Source organism: Anser brachyrhynchus (assembly GCF_964034855.1).
Source record: "Anser brachyrhynchus genome assembly, chromosome: 8".
In the NCBI taxonomy this organism is placed as follows: Eukaryota; Metazoa; Chordata; class Aves; order Anseriformes; family Anatidae; genus Anser; species Anser brachyrhynchus.
The window spans coordinates 19864826-19887895 of record NC_137702.1 but is presented as its reverse complement, the minus strand read 5'-3'; the positions used below and the strand labels follow the sequence as shown (position 1 = coordinate 19887895).

Sequence of the window (23070 nt, the reverse complement as noted above, 5' to 3'; positions counted from 1 at the left end):
TGCTGACTCTGTCTTGGGACTGGTTTAAAAAGACACAGCAGTGGTGAAGGATGACACCACCAGCATCTGTTTTTCTTTTCTTTTGTTTATTACATAATTTAAACATTTTGCTGATAAAGACTTTTCTTTTGTCAATGACCAATTTCTTCATATAGCAACAGAAGAAAAAAAAATGAGGCTCCAAAACCTTTCACAAAAGTGATATTGGTGGCATGGCAACTTCAACCCCCCCCCCCTCCCCCCCCCATTTTTTTTCCAAAAGGCATTTGAAGTCCATTTCTCTTTCAGCAAATCACACTTTAAAATCGGAGGTTCAAGGACCCAAACACAAGAGCTTCCTCCCACCCCACCCATGCGCTGGAAACCCCCTTCCTCACCTCCCCACCATCTACGTGGATCTCAAGGGATGATCTTTCCCATACCCACCCAGAGCCGTTTTCAAAACCAATCCCAGCATTGACTGACCTGTTACAAACCCCCCTCCCACCCCATCCTCGCCCCGTACTGTGAGTTTTACTGAGCGGATACATGAAGGCGTAGATAAGACTAGTAAGACAGAATATATTCATCATCCCTATCACAACGCTATGTCTCTAAGGCATGCCGTCCTAAACACGATGAGATTGAAAGCCAGCTGGCTTCCCGCACGTCCCATCTCGTGTACCTGAGGGAGGGAGGGAGAAGGGGATCTGAGTTTGCTCTCAGACGTGCCACCTTCACTCCTTCTTAGTGTCTCCTCTTTTGTTTTCCCATTTCCACCATTAAAATCCACCATCCTTCCTCCCTCTTCAAAGCTGCTTCACTTTTCCTAGAGGTTAAAATCCCTCTGTGTGTGTGTGTGTTGGAGGCTGGCTTCTAACATTACTTTTTCTCCTCCAGCTTGGAGCTAAAAACTGAGCGTGATGTCTGAGGCTGTTGTCTAGAATAACTTCTGTGCTGGGTTGGAGAGGACAGAGAGGCTGAAAAACTGACCACACGGGACAGTGAGGACGACGGATTTAGAGAAATCTAGCCACTGGCTTACAGACATTGGGTGTTTATGGACAAGAAACCCAGCTACGGGTACCTGCCCAACGCGTTAGCTAAGGGGGCTCGGTAGGGTGTTGGTTAGCAGCTCAAACTAGCAGAAGGACATCTCAGGAGAAGAGGCATCTCTGCGGGCTGATTCCTGCACGCTCTGGCCACCCTCTCTGGTTTGTTTTTCCTGTATCTCCACACCCCTCGAGGTATGTACACAACTGCCTGCAGATAGCAGAGCTGGAGCTGTGGGATTCAGCTTGCTTGGCAAGCTGCCACGTTCACAGCCATTTCTGATCTAGCCTTCACGTGGAGGGAAATCCCTGACAGGGGAAGACCTCTTCTGGCCTTTTGGGCAGCTCATGTCACGTCTCTCTCTCATGCTTTCCCTTCTGGGACTTGGCAGGGCCTTCCTCTGCGGAGCCGCTAGCTGCTGCTCATGAAGCCCTGTGCGCTGTGAGGACCTGGGGTTTGTAGGCAATGTTGTCTTGCCCGAGGTCGCTTGCTGTTGCAGAGATACCAGCTACCTTCTCTGGAGGGGGCTGTGGCAAATTTACAGCACAGAGGGCAGCAGTGTCCAGCAGGTCACCATGCTTAGTGCAATGTCTCGTCTTGGAAGCTTCCGTCTTTGAAGCTTCCAGCTCGTGACTCTTTGTAGATTTTAAGGAAGAAGTAAATTCAGCTCTTTCCCTGAGACACCCTGGAGGAGTCTCAGCCTTCATGTGTGACAGCACAGTACTGGCCCTTGCTGGGGACCAGCAGCTGGTCACAGCGCTGCCCTAGGGATCATGGAGAGCAGGCGTGCTGTGGCGGGGGGTTCCCTAGGCCTCGTCAGCCCGGGTCTTTGGGGAATGGGTCCAGGAGCTATAGACACTGGAGATACATGGTTAGAAGGAGCAAAGGGGGGGGAGAAGGTGAGAAGTAGAGCAGGACTGTACCTTCCTCCTTGCGGCTGTCATCCTTCCATGAGGCTGAGCCATCAGGAGAAGCAGGATCCTTTCACCTTGGGCACACCCAGCAGGAGAGCAGCCCGCTTCAGTAACCCTTGTCTCTGCAGGACTTAATTTTCTTTTGCTCCATGTTATCTGCCCTGGTTTGGGGCATTTGTCTGAGCAGGTTACACAGGGCACATAACAGGCATGAAAGTAGGAGACCGGCTTGTCCCAGGGGACGTGTGGCATATCCAAAGCCAGTTTGGGAGGGCGAAAATATCATGAATTTAATAAACTCTTCAAGGGTTGGAGTGAAGGGAAAAGGGGGGAGTTTACAGGTAGAAATAGAGAGCTGGAGGCTAGAGGATGAGGCAAGACCCAGTCTCCATGAAGCTCAGCCAGGCCTGAAGCAATTCTCATCAGTGGCTTTGGGTTGCCTCCTGCTTCATCCCTCTTCTTCCTCCCACACTTCTTGGCCTTGGAAATGGCAGGTCCCTGTCTAAGTGCTGTGGGCCATCCCCTCTGATGTGGGGGCTGGAGTATAGCCTCACCCAGCTCCGCTTGCCTTGGGATGAGCTAGGCTCACTTGCAGCCAAGGAAAGGTGAGACATGACATACTTTCCAGCAAGTAATGCTTTGGCCACAATGTTTACCCCTTCAGAAATACCATCTCCTTAATTTTTAGGGTCAAGAGAAGGATTTTGGTGGCTGGGTTGTCCTGCTGCTGGCCTGAGGAGGTCCACCTGTGGTGGGGCACCGAACCAGTTGCGTTACACCTGTCCACTACCCACCAGGATTCATTTGGAAGCAGGGCACTGGGACAAGAGGTTCATGGGGCTCACGCTGCAACTAATTTAAAAAAAAAAAAAAAAAAGTCCACCTGGATGTATTAAGCTTAAGTAGGGTAAGATGATGCCAAAGAGGAAGCCCCTGCTCTGAGCATGCTGGGAGGTCGGATCGGGGGGACCATTTCCCAGTGACATGTGTGGGGGGGGTGTGTGCCAGAGCTGCCTCCCTCCCCGAGCACACTGAGCACATCTCTGTCCCCCTCCCTCCCCACACACGATGGGGAGGGCAGTTCCCAAAAAAAGAGAGACCAAACCATTCCCCACGGGGCTGTGCCGCTAGATGTTGCTGCACTATGGAGTGTCGGCGCTGGGAGTGAGAGGCCGTGGGGTGGGGAGAGAGATGGAGACACAGAAAGAGAGAGAAAAGTGTGATGGAGAGCTGTAGGGACGTGGGGCAACAGGGTTGTCTTGCTGCAGGGCCTCAGGTGCTTAGCCAGAGGCATTGATGTAGAGCTGGCTCTTGAGGATGTAGTCAATTACGGGCTGGCAGAGGTAATCCACGACATGTCCGTCCCCATGCTGCAGGGCCAGTCTGGGGAAGTGGGAGAAGAGGATGGGTCAGAGGGGTTGCGTGGCCCCTTTCCAGGGCTGACCAGGGCTGGAAACACCGTGGTGTCCCCATGAATGGAGGGGTTGGCTGGGGGCACCCTGATTCCCCTCCATAGCAGGAGGCCCTCAGCATCACCCACCTGCTTTTGGTGGAGCTGATGACTGACATGGGGTGGTTCAAGTCATCCTTCACCACCAGGATGTTGCTCTGTGGAGGGAGGAAGAAGAAAGAAGCAAAGGGATGGTCCGAAAGCCGGTGTCTGCCAGTGCCCAGTTGATGATAGGGACCTGGGCAGGGCTTGGTGGCCCCATTGCTGATCCCAGTAAGCAGCTGGGGCAAAACCAAGGTGGAATTCTCCGGGCCCCCCGCCCTGTGTGATGTTGGTGAGGCCGGGTGGCACTTTGAGGCTCTCATTTGGGCTCACGAGAAAGTTTCATCTCATGGAAGTGGTGCAGCAAAGGGCAACAGTGAGGGCAACAAAGATGATGAAGTGTCTGGAGGGAAAGATGTGTGAGGAATGGCTGAGGTCCCTTGGTTTACTCAGCCCAGAGCAGAGCAGGCTGAGGGGAGGCCTCATGGCGGCCTGCAGCTCCCTCACGAGGGGAGCAGAGGGGCAGGCGCTGAGCTCTGCTCTCTGGGGACAGCGACAGGACCCGAGGGAACGGCATGGAGCTGGGACAGGGGAAGGTCAGGCTGGGGGTTAGGGAAAGGTTCTGCACTCAGAGGTGGTCGGGCACTGGGACAGACTGCCCAGGGATGTGGGCACAGCACTGAGCCTGACAGAGTTCAAGGAGTGTTTGGACAATGCTCTGAGACACATGGTCTGATTTTTGGGTGGTCCTGTGTGGAGCCAGGAGTTGGACTCAATGATCCGCGTGTTCCAGCTTTGGGTATTCTCTGATTCCCTGACTGTCTGTGAATCCCCTTACCTTGTACTTGCGGAGTATTGAGGAGTGGTTCATGATCCGATCAGGATCTGCTCCATCCCGGGGGACCACCACAATCCCGAACTCCCCAACGATCACCTCCATCTAGAATCAACCCAAAGAGAGTTTTTGTAACCTCCTAGTGCAAAAATCATCTCCCATCCCACCCTACCCCTCCCCAAAATGGAGCTGCACACCCCATGAATGTTTAGCAAAGGTGTGGATGGAGCTAGCCTCAAATTTACTCTCTTTCTGGACAACCTTTGGCAGAAACTTGGATTTATTAAGGAGTGCTGCTGGTGACATGTTGAGTGGTCTGTGGTAGATGAAATAAAAAGGAACAGGGTTAAGTTCTATTAATAGAGGTCAAAGTTAGGCTTTAGGGAGGACCTGTCATGGTGGAAAGGCTAGCAGCAGCAGATGTTGCCTGAGGAGGACATGAACTCTGCCTCACTGGAGATTTGAGAGGAAGAGGTGGCAGCTGCACTGCTGGATCAGGCACGTTGTCTGCACAGCCCTTCATCCCTGGCCCTCTTTGTGTTTACATTATTATTTACTGTTCTCCCTGAGATGGTGCTCCGTGGCTGGCTCACCATGGCCGGGTTCTCCTCAGAACGGAAGGCGAGAGGTTTGGAGGCACTGATCCCAGCACCACGCAGCTTGCTCCCACTAGCCTGGGGCAAAGTGACTTGCCCAGAGCTGGCTGAAGCATTTTTTATTTCCAGCGGTCACCAGCTGTGATTCAGAGCACAGAAGGGGGTGAGCAGGTCAGTAATCCATCCCCTCTCCCTAGGGCTGGTGTTTGAGATGGGCTCGTGTCTCAGAGCACTGAACTGTGCCAGAATCCTAGCAGTTCACTGTAAAAGCACCAACACCTGAGCAAAACATGGAGCTAGGCATCTCCATAGGGGTCATTTGCCAGCTGCAGGTCAGATCTGCCTTTGAAAGGGAGGAGAAAAGCAACTTTTCCATCACTCGCCTTGCATTCTGCCATGTGGATGTAGTTTCAGATGCCTGCTCTCCCCACCAACCTCACCACAGCCATTACTGCGGCTGGCTCGCTCACTGCCCCACTGTGAGATGGTGTCAGACAGCATCTAGCTGAGGATTCAAGACGATTTTTCTTCTTGGTATTAATTCCTTTTTTCTTTCTTCCTTTATTATTATTTTTTTCTCCTTTAATTGTTGTTGTTGTTATTATTATTACTCATTCTTCTTTTATTGAGTGCAAGCTGTTGATATTGTTTCAAATGTCTTTAATTTCTAATGTCAGGACAACACTTCTCTTACGGCAGTTTTGTAAACCTCTACTTTCCTACCTTGACACCTTACTCTGTTGGGGCATGCACCTACTTGATCCTGCCTCCTTCCAAGAGAAAACAAATGGGAGTGCATTCCATTCTTCAAAATCCCCTAGGAGACGGTTACCCTGCAGCAGCTGTGCCTTGGGTGGCCCTGTGCGAGCAGGCACAGGTTTGGAGGCCAGGAGAGCTGGGCAGGGTTGCTGACGTGGTTACTTGTGCAGGGGAGGCAAGGGCTGGGGGCGGTGGGGACAGCAGGGATGGCTCCTGTGAGCCTGGAGGACCTGGGCAGCTCCCGGCAGCGCTGGGTGCAGGGGAGGCGGCAGCGGAGGTGGGATGGAGCCTGGGGAAGGTGCACGGGGGGTCCCAGCGGTGACTCACGTCAGATTCATTCCAGAGGCCAGGGATGCAGAAGGACTCCAGCAGGTCACTGCCGCAGAGCAGGAGGATGCGGAGCTCTGAAGGAAGGAAGCGGAAAAGCTCAGAGGTGGGGCAAACAGGGCTGGGCTCCTTCCCTCCTTGCTGTCATCCCATTCCTCTGCTTGAGTGAGTCCTCTTCCACCAAAAAAATCCCCCCCCACCAAAACATGTCCTGCTAAAGATCCCACGGTCCTTCTTGCATCCCCAGTGGTGCCAAACAGGAAGTTCACCCTGAACTACCCCATACGCTATTTCATCTCCTCTTGTGTGCTGCTGTGTCATTGCTGTCTGCTCTTAGGTGGCTGCTCTGCCCTGGAGGTGAGACATCCCACAGGGACAGGAGTAATTTCTGCATTTTATGGACGTGCATAAGTGCTCTGTGGTCTGCTGTGGGGGCTTGATCCACAGAGAAATGTGGAGGGCCCTGGGGAGGTGATGGTCCCAGGTCCCTTGCCACCGGGGTTCCTGCACTGCTGAGCACTGGCGCGGCACGGTGAGGGGCTGGGTACTCACCAATCTCTTCGTATCTCATCACTGTCCCCAGGTTGGCATTTTCATCTGGGGGGAGGCAGAAGAGAGGTGCTAGTGCCTGGCAGGGGTGCTGGGGAGGGAGAGAGGGCCTGGAGGTGGTGCTGGGTGTCTCCTGTACCTACCCACAAAGGTGAAGCGCTCCATGGGCGGGCGAACACAGCAAATCCGACTCAGGCTTTCTCCCACCTTCCCCAGGATCTTTGCTAAAGGCAGAGAAGAAAAGAGGTAAGATGGGGACAGGCTTTGTCCATGGCTGACCACTCGCGCAGAGTACGGGAGGCTCCCACGCATGGGGACAGCAGCTCCCACCACCTCCTCTGGCAGACAGCTCAGCCATCAAATAACCAAATATCCATCGGGTGCAATGGAGCCTGCTGAAAGACCTGACCCAGGCCAGCTAAAAAATGATTTTTTTTTTCAGATGGAGCAGGGAAGGGCAGAAATATGCAGCCAGGAGAGTAGAGGGAGCTGGAGTGGTTTTCATCAGGAGCATGGACATGGGGCAGCTTAACATGGAGGTATAGAAATCTTTTGTTTGATTTAGGAAAACCAACCAAAAATAAGTATGAGTCATGAGGCAGGTGCCTCCGGTCAATCTTGGGGATCCCAGGGCTGCAAAGAGTTCAAGCACCCTGCCATTCCCTATCTCCAGTGGTGCCAGCACACCAAAACACTGTGAGAAGGATGAGGGAAACCCCTGCTCTACCATTAGTGGTGGAGGAGGACGAGCTGGAGCAGCTCAGGAGAGCTCAACCCAAAGAGGCATGTGTTTGGTTGCTTGGGCTGGGATCTGAGGACCGGGTGGCCAGCTCCTCTTCTACACCCTCAGTGCCACCTACCTGCGGTGGGCTTGTTGGAAACATTGTTGTTCTGGTAGATGGGCTGCGGAGACTCGTTCTGGGGCTGTCCGATCACGGGGGTCATGGAGGGGGTGTTGACGTTGGAGAGGATGCAGCCAGTCACTCTCTGCAGCAAGGAAGAAGTTTAATTGAAAGGGTGGCTTCCCCTAGGCTGGAGGTGCCTCCCAGAACTTTTACCACCCCAGCAGCAAGTCCCTGTACCCAAAGACGAAGGTCATCACTAATGACAGACACATCCAGACTCATTTTAGGATTCCTGTTGCTATGTGACCCCACCAGATGGGTCTTGGGCCCAACGAGCTGTGATTATGGCTCAGGACAGTGGGGTTGGGTTTTTGCACTGGCCCTTAAGGCTGGCAAAGTTGCTGTTGTCTTGTGTACAGGCAGGTGCAACCTCTGTCGCTTGGAGGTGCTCGTAAGTTCTGAGAACTTCTGCCTGGGCATTTGGAAGGACTGCCTCCACACCCGCTCCTGGTGTGCACGGGGCTCAGGTGGCCATCATCCCTGGCTGGAGGTGACGTCTGACTGAGTGGCCGTGAGACTGAAGCCACTCCTCATGTTTTGCCCTGGTAGATGAGTGTGCTGGTGAGCCCACCTCCAAGCAGTTTTTGCACAGCAATGAAGTTCTGCTTTAGAGGAAGTGTTCCTTGTTATCTACCGCTCCTTGCTTGGCCCCCGCTTACTGGTGACAGCACGAGTAGCTGATCCGAAGGGCTCCATTTGCTTTTGCATGCAGGGAAGAGGAGCACACAATAGCTGTGGCAAGGGGCCTTGCACACTCCTCCAGGTCAGGCAATTGTCTGCATCTTCTCTGTTTTGGTCTTTGGTGCCCACCTCTGGGTTCAGAAGCACCAGCTGGGTGGAGGATGGTGTCTGCTGCCTGATCCTGGCATGGGATCAGGTCGCAGGGTGCCTACAGCGTAAGGGCACTCACCTTCATCAGGTCACGGTGGTGCTCCAGCACGCTGCAGGTGGTCTGCCAGGTGTCCTGGTAGCACTCCCAGGGGTCCACCCTGCAGGAGCAACAGCATTGGCTGATGTCCTCACGTCTCCTTCCTCCAGCCCTTCCACCCAGCTCTTCCTGACGGCTTCATCCCCACTTGTCCCTTCCTCACACAGTCCCCTGTGTGGGACAGGACCTGAACGCGTGTGCCCATGCCCAGGCTCCTTCCTGTTCTTCGTACCCAAATTCCACTTGGCTTGGACGTGTCTATGTGTGCTATGACCCTCCCTCCTGAAGGCAGCTGAGCTGCTGGTCCCACCTCAGATGTGGGCCTCCTGCGGGTCAGTGCTTGCTGGCCCCTTGGCCCTAGCGCCTGTCCCTGTGGTGGCTATTCGGGCTGGAAGGGACCACGAGGACCACGATGACCATCGGGGCCACTCACCGGATCCAGTCGGAGGACTGCACGGCCAGCTGGCACATGGTCAGGCGGTGCCGGCTGGAGACCAGGCCCTGCAGGAGAGTGGCGAAGGAACGATCAAAATGAAGATTAAAAGGAGACGGCCCATAAACACAGCTGCAAAAAGTGGTTTAAGCTCCTCCTTTCTGGATGAGGGGGAGTCCTGCTGCCTCTCAGAGCTGCAGCAGTCAGCGTGGTTACCTGGGGTATGGTGGCTGCAGACCCAGGATGCAGAACGTCTCCTCTCCTATGCTGTTTTTTTTTTTTTTTTTTAACTCTAGAACACACTTCTAAAGCTCACTTGTATTGCTGCTCTCCTCAAAATAAAATTGGGTTTTAAAATCATTTAGGCAACCCAACCCAAGCAGAATGACCACCATCACTTTGCTTGGCAGCAGTTCTTTCCTCTCTGGTTTTAGTTGGTTACAGGGTCTCGCTGCAAGTTTTATCTAAAGCCTGTGTGGGTTTATCCCTCTCCATCTTCTCAGAGGCATTCTCATGGCTGCAGGACGCTCAGCACGGCACATACAGAGAGGAAAGAGATCACGGGGACAACTCACCATCTTCCCATAGGAGTCATGCACAGGCGAGACGATGCCACCGATGACAATGAACCGCCCAGTCTTGTGCAGGTAATCGCGGGCCCTCTCTGGAGGAGAACAACAAGAGGGGGTCAGTGCACCAGCCCAACCCACCGAGCCCTGCAAAACCATATTTTTGGCTTTGCCAAATGCCCTTTGAGGGGTTCACCTCCAGCTTCATATGGCCATCACCTGCCTTGCCCTAAAAGCTGCACCCTCATCTCCCAGCTGTGAATCTGGTACCTCTCACGCCCCCCACAATTAGTAATTTCCATCATTTAGGCAAGGGTTCCAACATCTTCATCCTCCACTGGCTTTTATTGTCTTCTGCAGGGCTGATCAAAAAATTATTTTGTTCCTCCAAGTTTTGACATGCAGAAAAAGGAATATTATTCATGAAAACAGCTTTTGGGACAGATAGAAGTCAAGAACGGAACTGTGATTGCCATGCCTCTGGGACAGCCAGTGAGACATTTGTCAGCCTTCGTGCACCTCCTAGGCTTCCCCTAAATCCTTTCTCTGGCTTTCTTCCCAGTCCTTGTGCCCTGTACTTGCCAGTGTCTGAAGAAATTAAAATGGGGTTGAATAATTTGGTTTGTGCAGAGGAGCAGGGAGGACATCTTGGCTTGCTCAGCCCTGTGATAAGGGTCACCATGGGAGAGAAAATGGGTTGGAAAGGGTGTTTGAGAGGAGTAGGGGCGTTGGGTGGAGGAGGCTGTCCCCTTTTGGGCAGGTTGCTAAAATCAGTGCTACTGCATGATTATTGCTATGCGTGGTATAAGTTATGTACATAAAAACACCCTATGCAGAAGCTTGAGAGCCCCTTGTGCATGCTCAGGACCTCCACAAACACTGAACCAGTCCCCAGAAAAGCCTAAAATCTTGCTCTGACCCCAGACTCCTGTGTGCATTTAATGTACGAGCGTTGGAGAAAGGGAGCTTTGTTCCCATTTACAGCTGTGGAGTGAGGATTATGTGGTGACTTCCCTGGGACTTCCCTTTATAGCCTGCTGTGATGGCCAAATATGCACTTAGGAAAAAAAAAAAAGCCTTTCTTCTCCATTTTGTGTTTTAAAAAGGGGAATCATAGGGAAAGAGTGGCAGCTTCTTCCTCTTGGATGCTCTGTGTGTGCCATTATTGATGTCGATAGAATCACAGAATCACAGAACGGCTCGGGTTGGAAGGGACCTCAAGGATCAGCTGGTTCCAACCCCCTGCCATAGGCAGGGACACCACCCACTAGATCAGGCTGCCCAGGGCCTCATCTAACCTGGCCTTGGACACCTCCAGGGATGGGGCATCCACAACCTCTCTGGGCAACCTGTGCCAGTGCCTCACCACCCTCTGAGTGAAGAATTTCCTCCTAACACCTAATTTAAATCTCCCCTCTTTTAGTTTAAAACCATCCCCCCTCGTCCTGTCATTATCCACCTGAGTAAAGAGTCCTTCTCCATCCTTTTTATAAGACCCCTTTAAGTACTGAAAGGTTGCAATGGGGTCACCCCGAAGCCTTTTCTTCTGTAGGCTGAACAGCCCCAGCTCTCTCAGCCTTTCTTTGTAGGAGAGGTGCTCCAGCCCCTCGATCATCTTTGTGCCCTTCTCTGGACCCACTCCAACAGCCCCACATCCTTCATGTTAACGGCCTTTCCATGAATACCTCTAAAGTTAATCAATTGTGAAGGGGGAAATTGTATATTTTTTTTCCCTGAACCTGCCCTGGGATCTCTTACAGACTAGGAGAAAAAATAAATACATAAAAAAATTTAAAAAGACAGCATAGCGTATAAATTTTGCATTTAAAATACTAAGAAAAAAATAAATTCTCTAACAAAAATGGTTGTGGACTTTTAAATTAACACATCCTCTCATTAGTTCCTGCTTTGCCCTGGACTGATTTTCCTTGCCAAAAGAAGACTGAAAACACTAACCTGTTCACCTCCAAGCTTCCTATTTGTGTGCAGCATCTTTGTCAAATTCACTCTAAGGAAAGCAGAATGGATTCATGGTTGTGAAGGTGACCTATACTCTTAGTTGGGCCCAAGTTTTTGGTGGCCAGAACCAAAAAATTCAGACAGATACCCACTTGCTGAGGGCTGTGTGAGCGTGAGCTAGCCCAGCTCTGACCCCACATCCCTGGGCACTGCCCCTGACCTGCGCCGCATACTCTCCGCAGCGGCTCTCAGGAGAGATCAGACCTGAGCGCCCTTCAGAAAACCCTCTGGGCACCTGCAAGCGAAGGAGTGGAAGCCCAAGAAATCCTGTATAATTCCAGCAGCTGTAGGCAGAGAAAGTGCTTGCCCGTTTCTACAGCAAGTCCAACAGCCTCGGAAGGACAAACCCTTTCGGATGTCCAGGTGCCCCTGGCGGTGCAGCTCACGGGAGGGAGGAGGTGGATGTTCTTGCTCTGAATTATTCACTTGCTATCTAACTGCATATCAGTCTCTTGAGAAACCTGTAAGGATTCTGTTGCTCTTCAAAATATATATTTAAAAGTTGGGATTTGCATTTGCAAGAGCTTGACATCCACGTCAGAAATACCAAATACAGGAGACAGAAGATAAATGCTGGGACAGCGGCAGGGGACCTGGGGCAGGTGGCACCATGGCTTTGGGGTGTCACAAGACGATGGTTTGAGTTTGTGGCACATCAGTGCTGTAATCACAAAACCGCATTAAAGCCTTGTGTTTTTTTTTTTCCCCACAGATTTAATTTTCTTGGACTGAATTACTCTTCAGTGTAGAGATGGAGAAAGCTACAGGCAGCCGTAGCCATGCCTGTCCAAACACATAAGCTTATCCAGCCTTGAGTGTCGTCCTCTATATGAGGCAAGAGCAAATCACTTTAGGTCTTCTAAGAGGGGATGGTAGTGCCCATGGCGTGGATGGTGGAAAGTGGTGGAGGTCACGACTGGTGCTGAAAGGGCTGAGGGTGAGTCTTTGTCTGCCTTTGGGTCTTCCAGCCCAAAAGCAGCGGTGCTGTGCACACGGTGGGGTTAAGCTGAGTTTCTCCATGCCAAAGTATGACCTGTGGGTTTATTTGTTTGTTTGGTTGTTTTTTCTCAGTTTCTGGAGCTGGAAGTGGGATGCTGGATTTGTTGGATCATTGCTTTGAGTAGTCATGGCTGCTCTGACTGTGCGGTGCTTGGTGCTTCCTCCAAAGCCCTGGGCCGTTACACCCTCTCAGAAAATGCCTTTTTAGATAAAACTTGTATATTCATGCAGAGCATGCTGCTTGTGGGGAGCAGGTTGAAGACTCCCTGCAGACATGGGGGTGCCAAAGATAATGCAATGGTGTCGCATTCCTCTTCTCATCTGTATTCCTTACGGTCAGCCGTCGGTGCAGCTCCCGGCCCTATCTCCCTGCTTACGCAAAGATTGCTGCTTGGGAAAAAAAACAAAAAAACAAACAAACAAACAAACAAAAAAAACCACTGAGATTTTGTCAGGACAGCCATTGGTCTCGGGAGTCTGGGTCCCAGGTTTGTTGGGTTCCTGGCCTGTTTGTCACTGCGCTCAGCCTGGTGACGAGGTTTCCAAACTGATGGCTCTTGAGGCTGGCCTGAGAGCGGGGCTGGACTGAAATGAAACAGCTTTTTGGTGAGGAAAATGTTGGTGGTGGGAGCTGAAGCGCTTCTCTGCATCCTCTAAAGTCTCCCCTCCACCAGTGCCGGTGCCTGGTGGGACGGGGCAGGAGCTGGGGACGTCACACAGAGCAGCAGGAGGGCTGGTGTTGAGCATCCTGGTGCCGGCGGTGGGCTTTTCTCCAGCGTTGTGGCCAGAAGAGCAGGGCTGAGCTGCTCTCGTTGCACCCCAGCCTCCAGGCCCTTCCTCAGCCCGGTTCTGCCTGGTGCCATGTGCCAAAAACCACCACGTCCACACCGTCAGGCACCAACCATTACCGGGCCAGCGAAGGACAGAAGGGGCCCGCTGGGGGGACACGGGTCCTGCTGACACCTCCCCGCTGGCAGGGGTTGTGTCCCCAGCCCAGCCTTCCTCCCCTCTGCCATGAGCGGATTTTGTGTGGTTTTGGCACTGCCGCCCCCTGCGAGACGATGGTGAGGCAAGGACTGATCACAGGGCGTGCTCCAGGGCTACAGAAACGATAAACGATTGTTTTATGTCCAGATCGCTCCAGAAATAGCATCCTGCTCCCCTGCTAGGAAATCGCTGCTTATTTAAGAGACATTTCTTTTTGGAGATTTTCACCAACTATATTTAATTGTAACGCTTCCGCCCCACTGGCGCCGCTCCATCGCCTCAATTGATGTTAATGAAATCAAATATTCCTTGTGCTTAATCTTTTAAGGTGTGATTTCAAATGTTTTGCCTTTGTCCCCGATTCATCCCCGCCCCTAAGAGTTCCTCTCTCCTTTGTTTTCTCCCAGATGAGGAGATGCCGCCCGGGGGATGCTGCGGAGCCACTGCTACAACCCCGCACAGGCACCGAGGGCAGGCCGGGTGCCTTCCCCCCAGCCAAAATTCCTGCTCCTGCGGGGACCAGTGACCCAGATACGCAAGCACAATGCTCTATCCTTTAGCCAGCAGCACTTTTGGGTCTAAATCTTGTTCCATACCCTGTGCCTAAGTCAGGCAAGGAGCCAGCAGTTATTCTCAGCCTAACTGAGTGATGTATACAAATATATATATATATATACATGACTCCAAATGCCAAATCAGGGATGTATTTGTGGCTGCATCCACTTGGGCCTTCAAATAATGCTGAAAAATGAATTTGGGCACCGGGCTGGGGCAGCTCTCTAGGCTGAGCTGTGTGACAAACCTGTCGTTTCCCTGTCTCCCAGCACTCCTCGCCTGCCCTCCTGGCTTCGGCGGCCCCGCTCCCCAGGGCACACGGCGATGTCCCTGCCGCAAAAACAAGCCCTGGCTGCTCTCCAATGAAAGCTTCACTTTCCAAAGAAGTGGGAGGAGGGGGTAGAGCTATCCCATTAAGCCCCGTTAATGCTTAATGATTTTTCATCTCCAAGATAATTGCTCCGTTACACTTTCCCCCCACCCCTTTAGTCCTGAGCTGCATCCGGGCATTGGATAAAGAAGAAAATCGGGAGGGACTTCCATGCTAGATGGCTTCAGTTGTTGCTGCACTCTTCTTTTAATGGCTTTTCACAGGCACAGAAAAGAACCAGCCAGCAGGATACCTTGATACTAGAGGTGGAAGCCAAGGTTTTAAAGCCTCCAGAGGTGCAGCGCCTGCATATCCTCCCTGCAACCCCCCTGGGCCCTGGAGAGCCGCCTGAAGGATGAGTAAGGAGGCTCAGGCCATTGCCATCTGTGGCATCCTGACTTTAAAAAAAAAAAAAAGAGAGAGAAGGTTGAAGGCTGAGTCACTTCCCAGTGAGCTGACCTACAAAGAGCAGAGCACCTACACGAGACCCAGCCAGATGGGGCCTTGGAAGGGATCAGGCCAGTCCCGGTCCGTCTGGGTCCCTGTCACGGAGCCTGAGAAGACGCATCGCAGGGAGAGCCTAACCCGGGCCAGGGTGATTTTCCCCTCTGGGTGATCCCACCCCGGAGCTGAGGAGCAACGTGTGCAGGGGCACGGTTATGGGAGCTGCTGCTGGCACCAGAGCTGTGCTGATGCCTCCAGGTGGGCCCTGGCTCTGCAGGTCCGACCCGCTGCGGGAGAAGGGTGCCGAGCTCCTTCCTCTTCCAGCGCAGTGTTTAGAGAGAAATGGGCCAAAATGATTACAGGTGAGCATTTGAGGACAAAATGCCCCAAGCCCACTGAACTGGAGCAGGGAAAGGTGCAGAGCTGTGCCCTCCCGAGCAGGAAGGAAGGAAAGAAGGTGTTGCAGGGACAAAGTGGTCTGGTTTTGCCATGAACCCCTGGGGATGTGAGTGCCACCTCCGATGGCTGCTTTTTTCATTGCTTGTCTCCCCCAAGGAACCCACTGGCCATTTCGGGGGGAAACACCAGCCCACAACAAAGATCCTCCCGTTCCCCCCAGGGTCTGACCCCAAACTTGCATCGCATGGCTGTGTCTCTACTTTGATTAGAGCCCAAATATCAGTGACCAAAATAAACCCTTTGGCAAACAAAGGTGAGCGTGTTCCAGCTATTCCCAACTGCTCACTTTGGGAATGGCTTTTATTGCCTCGGGCCTGCGGATAGAGTCAAGTAGGACAAACTCAGCAGCAGAAGGCACATGGCAAATATTTTCATTATCCTGCCATGGAAATGGTCTTCTTCTTCTTCTGCCAGCATGCTGGTGGATGTAGGACAGGTGCCTCGCTGCTCATCCCCAGGGAGGTGCCGCTCCCCACCGCAGCCAGCTGCAGGCTGGTACATCCCTGTCACCAAGAACATTTTTTTTTTTTAAAGGAGAAAAAAAATGGATTCTTTCACTTGTTTTCCACTGGCTTCCTTTCTTGTGCAATCAAATGGGGCTTTTCTTGCATATCCAAACTGTGGCAGCACATCCCAGTGAGCGTGCTGCCTGGGTGCAGCCCTGGGTGGGGCAGGGACGGGCACTGCCCCTGCCGGGGTGCGGTTGCACAGTGGCTCCTGAGACCCCCATTCACTGAGGCACCAAGCAAAGAAGCTGCAAGCAAAGCTGCTCCGTCCGGGTTCCCCATGCTCCACGGGAGCTCTTCCGCATCTTCTCCTCAAAATCCAAAGCTGGTTCTGCTGTATTAGAGGCACCAGCTGGGAGAACTGAAGCGACGTGCCCAAGGTCGCAGGAGCGATGTGGGCACAGCACGCAGCTAGGCGATGTCCTCAACATCCCATGGGCTGCTGCTCAAAAGTAACAGGGCAGACCATGCAGGAGGTGTGAGCATCTTAGTGCGAGCCTCTGGTTTTGAAATGGAAGCGGAGCCCCTGGTTCTTGCTTGAATGAGGTTGTAGGAGTGGATTTCTGGGTTTGCTTGCGTTTGGTTGAAGCAGAAGGTAGCACGTGGCACGTTTCAGCAGGTGGTGTTGTTTTAGAGACAATGCAGAGCCTCACCAGCTGTAATAAATACTGCTAAATATTTAAGAGCTTATAAATAGTTTAGGAGGATCCTTGAGCAGTTATTGATGGAGTTTTGATGGTGCTGGGGAAGCTCCTCCGCTCTGTGGATCAGAAGGATGGGATGAGATGCTGGAGATGATGGAAGCTGGGGGTCAGTGGGTCCTCCTCTAGGGCGCTTCAGAGGGCAGCCCAAGTTAACATAAAGGATGCTGAGACGTGAGCATGGAGGAGTGGAGTTTGCCCTGCTACGACTTCCGATGTCCGATAACTCACCTGGAGGGTTATAAATAACTTCTCTCCTGGCTCTGCTGATCCCTCTGCTGCCAGCGCTCCCCGAGCCCAACCACGCTCTGGCACCACAGTGGGGAGCAAAGCCAGGCCCGAGTCCGCTCCTCGCCATCTGCGATGTCCTCCAGCCCGCCCTGAGCCCCCTCGCCCACCTTGATCGTCGATCACTGGACCTAAGTGCGTGGCCAGATCTCAGGGGGGATGAAATGGCAGCATGAGGCAGCCTTCGCTTCCTGCTCGTGGTGCTGGCTGTAGAGGCAAAGCCTCCCTCACATCCCTGATGAGCTTTTGCTAGAGGGGGAGTTTTGCTTCTGGTCATCTGCAGATATTTTTGCACTTCAGGAAAAGGGGACAGGACGAGCTGTCCCTCTGCTCACCCGTCTCTCCCAGCCCTGTTCCAGGCAGTGCAGAGCTCATTAAGCTGCCTTGCACTTCAGCTGTCTCAACTAGTAAGACAACGTGACTCCTGAAATTCAGGCTATTGAAACAACACAAGAGTGGCAAAAGCCTCAGCCCCTGCTTTTTCCTTCCCCTTTCCTTCCCAGGCTCGGTCCTTTTGGCTCCAAAGCCCACTGACGTAGCGCAGCGGAGCTCCAAGGGCTGCTTTGAACAAGCAGCGAGCGGCCCGGCCCGCTGGGATTTTTAATAGCTCAAATTCTCTTAAGAAGCAAAGCAACGGAGACTTTTACTTTTAATGGCGGAGCCCTCTGCCACTGTTTTCAGAAGTATTGTATTTCAGACTACTGCATTGTATTTCATGGTGTCAGAGAGATTTTTTTACCCGTCTTACTGGCTGGGATACAAACTCACCTCAACGACAGATGCACGTCAAATATGGGGAAAGTTCAGTTCTTGTTAGACAAAAAGGGTGGAGAAGGGAAGGCAGTGGAGATTTGCTGAATTTCAGGGCTTGAGATAGCCCCAGTGCACAAGCTCTGCTTCTCTATGCGTGCCCAGGGCTCGGAGCTGTGCGAAATGAAGTGTGTGGGCATATCCATGGCCAAACAGACGTAAAGCACGTAGGGTGCTGAGAGCCCCTGCTCAGCAACCCAGAGCTCGATAAACCAAGCTGCAGCAGATGAGGAAGTCTGGATGCAGGCAGACACCATAGATTTAATTAAAATCACCTGCTCGCTATCGGTGCTTGATAGTGCAGAAAAAAATTGGTGTAAATAAAACCAGACGCCTCTGACAGAGTGAAATAACAGCACCGTGGCCCTTTCCTTGGGGTTTGCCCAAAGTGCTGCCTTCAGATCCAGCTCTGAGCATCCCCCATGCCCCAGCCTCCAGGATCCCATGGGCACTGCACCACCAGGGCTCGAAACCGTCCTCTGCCAGGGCAGAGGGGCCAGGAAACACTCCGCTAACCAAAGCCTGATGAACAGAGGGGAAAATGGGAGTGGAGGAGTGTGCAGGTCAGGTTTGACGTGTGTCAGAAGTGCCAAAATGGGAAATATTGCATTTGGAGAGTAACCTTTTGTTCTATAATTTAAGAAAAACAAACAAACAAACAAACAAACAATATTAAAGCACTGCATTTTGATTGACCTGGTACACCTCCTCCCAGTCCCTGAGGTTCGGTTTGCAGGAATTATTGGGACAACCCCACAGATCTCATACATTTATGGGGTAGGACAAGCCCTTTCCCACGCAGTGCTACAAAGCAGCTCACCCAACAGAAGCTCTTCCCCTCAGCTCCAGCACTTCGTTACCTCCCTTTCCAACCCTGAAACACCCTGAGAGGGATCCACACCAACCCTCCAGCCTGTGACCTTGCACAGGGACACCTTTAATCCCAGTACTATGCCCAAGACTACCTTCAAAGTGAACTGCATTTTCTTTTTTTTCTTTTCTTTTTTATTTTTTAATTTAAGGTACGCTTTCCATCTTGCTCTGGAGGCTGCCCTGTGGTTTTGTGCTCTGGAGGAGCCACAGCTGTGCTGGGGTTCCCTGTGCTGGGACATGGCAGGGAAACGCTTTACTTGTCAAAGCTGGCAGAGCGCCGGCACATGCTCCAGTACGTTTGCATCACCATGCAGATAGTATTTTGCTTTTGACATTGGCCCGTTGGCTCTTGTCCTTTGGGTGGCATTGCTCGCATGGGGAGGAAGCAGCAGAACTGCAGTGAGGCCAGGATGGGTGCTTCTCACCGCAGGCTGAAGCCCACCGGTGATCATGTTAAAGCCTCATTAAACCACCTCTGCACTTTTCTTTCCTCCCGACTTTCCTTCCCCCCCGCGCCCCACGTCCTGGGCTGAGTTTCTTGTTGCCACATAAATATAGAAAATACAACTTAAAGTTGTGACTCAGAATACACGTACATCTCAGAGCACATACAACACCACAAATAACTCAAAGTGTTTTCAGGGCTATGTGGGTGTTGTCGCAACCCCTTAAAACGGACAGCTCTACAGCACAGCATCTCACCTCCTTCTCCTTATATGTGAAGTTTATGTTTTGTGTTAATTATTAGCTTTTATGTATGACGTTTATTGTATATACACAGGCACAAATCAGGCTTGCTTGGTGAGCCCCAGTGACCCAGCCACGGAACTGGTGGAGAGGGAAGGAGCCCGGCTGCAGTACCTTCATGGATGCCAGGGTCAGCCACGGGCTGCAGCTGGAGGTCTGGGGTTGGGACAAGTTCCCAGCTTCCTGCAAACCTGAGCATCATGATAGTGAGTCTTAAATTCACGTCCAGTGGGAAAAAAAAATCGGGGAAACATTTCCCCCGTTAGAAGAGCCTTTCAGATAACTAACCCATCTCTCATTCAGGAAAAATTCCTATGGGCATAGACTGGGGTTTGCCCCGAATAAAAGATGATAAGATCCAGACTGAGACATGTGATGGGCGTACAGTGGTATGTCTATAGTGGCATGCCAGTGCAAGTCTTATATGTCCTCTTAGCTTAACTGGTGCCACGAATTAAATAGATAAATGGTATCTCTTTATGGTAAGCAACAAACCGTAACAGGCCAATGAAGCCCAAATATTTATCTGAAAAAATAAAGACAGTCATTTTGCACAAATTCAGCTCTTGGAAATACAGCATTTACAAGATAGGACACTCTTTTTGTTGGGCTCTCATAGCACAGAGCTCAAGGAGCAAGACAAGTTTTGGTCATGATTCCCCTGCCCTCATATGATTCCTCTTTTAAATGGGGGTGAGGGAGTCCTCAAACAAAAATGTACAGGGATTTAGGAACTAATTTCCATGTCCTTTAGACGTAGAAGACTCTCTTGTCCCTGTCCCAGTTTCTCAGGACCTTACAGGCCAGGATCTCTCCAGGACATACAGACAAAAAATTTCCACATCAAGCCATCCTCTCTGAGCTAAAACATGTCTTCCTGGAAAACTGCTGAGTCCTGATTTAAAGACTTCCAGTGACGGAAAATCCACCAGGTGCCTGAATGTCTTTTCCTAGTCGTTGATTAATTTCACTCAAAAGCACACGCCAGATTTCTAGTCTGAAGTTGTGTGGCATCCCAACCTGCTCCTGGCACGTCATCAGTCCCTGCTGTGCCAAGAGAAGTGCCCTCCCCCAGTCCCACATCCCTCCCTCGTGCAGACACCCCTAGGCCATGATCTCGTTGCTCCTTTGTGGCTTTTGTAAATCTAGACCGAGCCTCTCTCCACTCTCGCCATAAAGCCTGGTTTCCGGAGCTAATGTAATTCTCGTTACTGTTCTTCCAGGAAGGGTTTGCTAATGCAGTATGTAAAAACGAGGCAACCTCTCTTCTTCTGCTTGATACTCCCCTGCTCGCATGCACAAGGATTGCACTCGCTGTTTTTTCTACAGCATCACATTGTTTGTATGCAGTGCACTACGTACGGTTGCTCCTCAGTCCTTGACAACATCACCGTTTGGCAGAAGACATTTGTTTGCCTGTTGTTTATATGTGACGTGCTTTCCTCCTCGCTGGACACATGACTTTGCATTTGACTTCACTGTTTGAGTAAGGCATTTCTATCAAACAGACCGAGTTGGGCAGCACAACTGACTCGTTATCATCATTAATTCCTGTTCTATCCACTTCGGAGTCATTGGCGCTTTTTACCAGCGGGGATTATATATTTTCTTCCAGGTCATTGATAAAAGATACTGAACAGCACTGAGCCAAAAAAAAGAAAAAAAATCTCATTGTGTGTCAACTGCAAAGCATTATTTTACCGACCCTTATTTTCTAAAATAAATGTTGTTACTGTTTTTTAGTCCATTGAATATGGGCCACGTTGATATTTTTAGTTTTACTTTTCTTAATCAGAATGTCATCTCTAATAATATGGATTACAGAAATCTGTTTTATCTATAGTCACAACCAACACCCTGTAATTTCATTTAATTACGTTTTGATTTTTAAATAGTTCCTCTTGTTCCTTTTTGCTTGCGACTGGTTTTAGCTTAGGGAATGGGATTTTTGAAGTTCTGGGTATACTGGTGTCCAGGAAATCTGCTCGCACTTAGGAAAAGAAATTGCAGTGTGATCATTTGCATCCAGAAAGCCGTTATTTTCTAGCCTGCTGACCATCTCATTATGATCTACAAAAACAAGGCCTGATGCAGAAATACCCCAAGCTGGTTTCAAATTTTTTTTTTTGGTGTGCGTGCTTAGAAACCCGCATACAGCTTACAGAAACCCCAGGGATGCTTCCCCAGCTGTAGCACAAGACCTTCAGCATCCGCTCTCCAGCCTGAAACCCCCCGTCAGCCATCAGGGACGGATCCTCTCTGCGTGCTCTGGGAAGGCGTGTGCGAGGCGCCAGCCGATCTCCCCCGTTCCGTGCCACGGGGCGGCCTGCAGCGGACACCTCACCCTCGCAGAGCCCCGTCCTCAGGCGAGTGGCTGCTTGTGCGGGGATCTCCAGGCAGCCCGAGCTTTATCCGGGCAGTCAGTGTTTATGGCATGCCAGGCTGTCTTTGACAGCGGCTGCCCTTCCTCCCTGCCTGCCTCCCTCCATCCCCGCCTTTTCCCCGAGCAGGCTGGAGCGGTGCTTTCAGCACCCCCGCCACCCGGAGCACCTCACGGCCGCTCGGGGATACCGACCACCTCGCGGCAACGTTTCCGATTCCTGCGGCCGGTTATCCAACGCGAGGCTGGGCAGCCCGGTCCCTCCGACGGCCGCCCGGATTTTCGTTCACTTACGCCATACCTGGCTGTAGCTGCTTGGCCCGGTCCCTCCCTCCTCCCTCCCCAGCCGGGGGGGGAAATAAAAGCGCTGCGGAGACCGCGGGCTCGCGGACGCTGCCGGGAGCCTTTGCCAGGACGGCCCCGGGGGTCTTAGGGGCAGGGCCGCGACAAAGCGGAGCGAAAACGGGGCCCCCCCCGCGCCTTGTGCCGCTCCCCACAGCGGGGCCGTCCTCCTCGGCGGCCTCCGGCTGCTGGCGAGGCCGGGACCTCGCCTCCTCCTCCTCCTCCTCCTGCTGCTGCTGCTGCTGCTGCTCCCTCCCGGCCTTCAGCACCACACGGCCCGCGGACAGCCGCCCCGGCCCCGCCGCCCCCGGGCCCCCCCCCGCGGGCCGCCCCCCCCGCGGAGCCTCACCGAACATCTGGATGTGGCCCTTGGTGATGGGGTTGAAGCTGCCGCAGGCCAGCAGGATAACGTGGGTCTTGGTGGTCTCCGTCATGGCCCCGGCCCGGCCCCAGCCGCTTTTTGTGTCTCGGTGCGGCTGCGGCGGAGGCGGAGCGGGGGGGGGAGCGGGGCCGGGGCGGGGCCGGGGCCGGGGCCGCCTCCCGCAGCCTGCCCCCGCCGGCCGTGAGGGGAGAAGGGCGCTGGAAACCGGGCGAGAAACGGCGGAGGGGGCGGCGGGGGCTGCTGGTGGGTGCCGCGCAGCTCTGCCTCCGCAGCCGCGGCCTTCAGTGGCGTTTGCGGGCCTCGGGGCGACGGCAGGAGAAGAGGGCGCTCCTCAGGCCTCCCCTGGGCGTGCTCCGTCCTCACAAAACTCGTCCTCCGCCTGGGCTAAAAGTTAACTCGGCAGCTTTAAAAAGCCACCTGCGGGTACCGAGGGATGGAAACCTCCCTGCTGGAAGCCTGGCTGGGACGCGGCGTGGCGACTGGCCCGTGCCTGCGCAGCACGGTGGTGGTGGGCTCCCCTGCGCTGGAGCACTGACAAAACAACAGCTTCCAACCCCCCCCCCCCTTTTTTTTTCTTTGCTTTAGTGCTTTTCCCCCAGAGGTGTTTTAGTATGACGTTGATTTCTTCCCCTAGCATTTAACGAGCTTGCTAAGGGAACGAAGTGCCTGGACGTGGCAACCTCGGACGTTCAGTCCCCTCGGGGCAGAAGCGTGACTGCTGGGTAAAGCACTGGAGGGGCACTGGGGTGACCTGAATTACCAAGTTTTTGGCACTGAACCAGGAGGTGGCTCTACATCTGCTGCCGGGGGGATGAGGGTGCTTCCCTCCCACTGCAGATGCTTCGGCGCCTTTAGCAGCGGCAGCGACC

General features: G+C 52.7%; 1 protein-coding gene across 1 annotated transcript; it reads right to left on the bottom strand.

The window, feature by feature from the left end:
- Positions 1-69: 69 nt before the first annotated feature.
- On the bottom strand, positions 70-22328 carry NMNAT2 (nicotinamide nucleotide adenylyltransferase 2). The gene is made up of 11 exons (XM_080602383.1): positions 22169-22328; positions 9346-9434; positions 8771-8838; positions 8320-8398; positions 7365-7491; positions 6648-6728; positions 6508-6552; positions 5956-6032; positions 4277-4378; positions 3487-3554; positions 70-3329 (listed from the first exon to the last, which is right to left on the bottom strand). Exons 1-11 carry the CDS (start codon positions 22251-22253, stop codon positions 3227-3229), a joined length of 924 nt encoding a protein of 307 aa, XP_080458509.1. The 5' UTR covers positions 22254-22328; the 3' UTR covers positions 70-3226.
- Between the last annotated feature and the right edge of the window lie 742 nt (positions 22329-23070).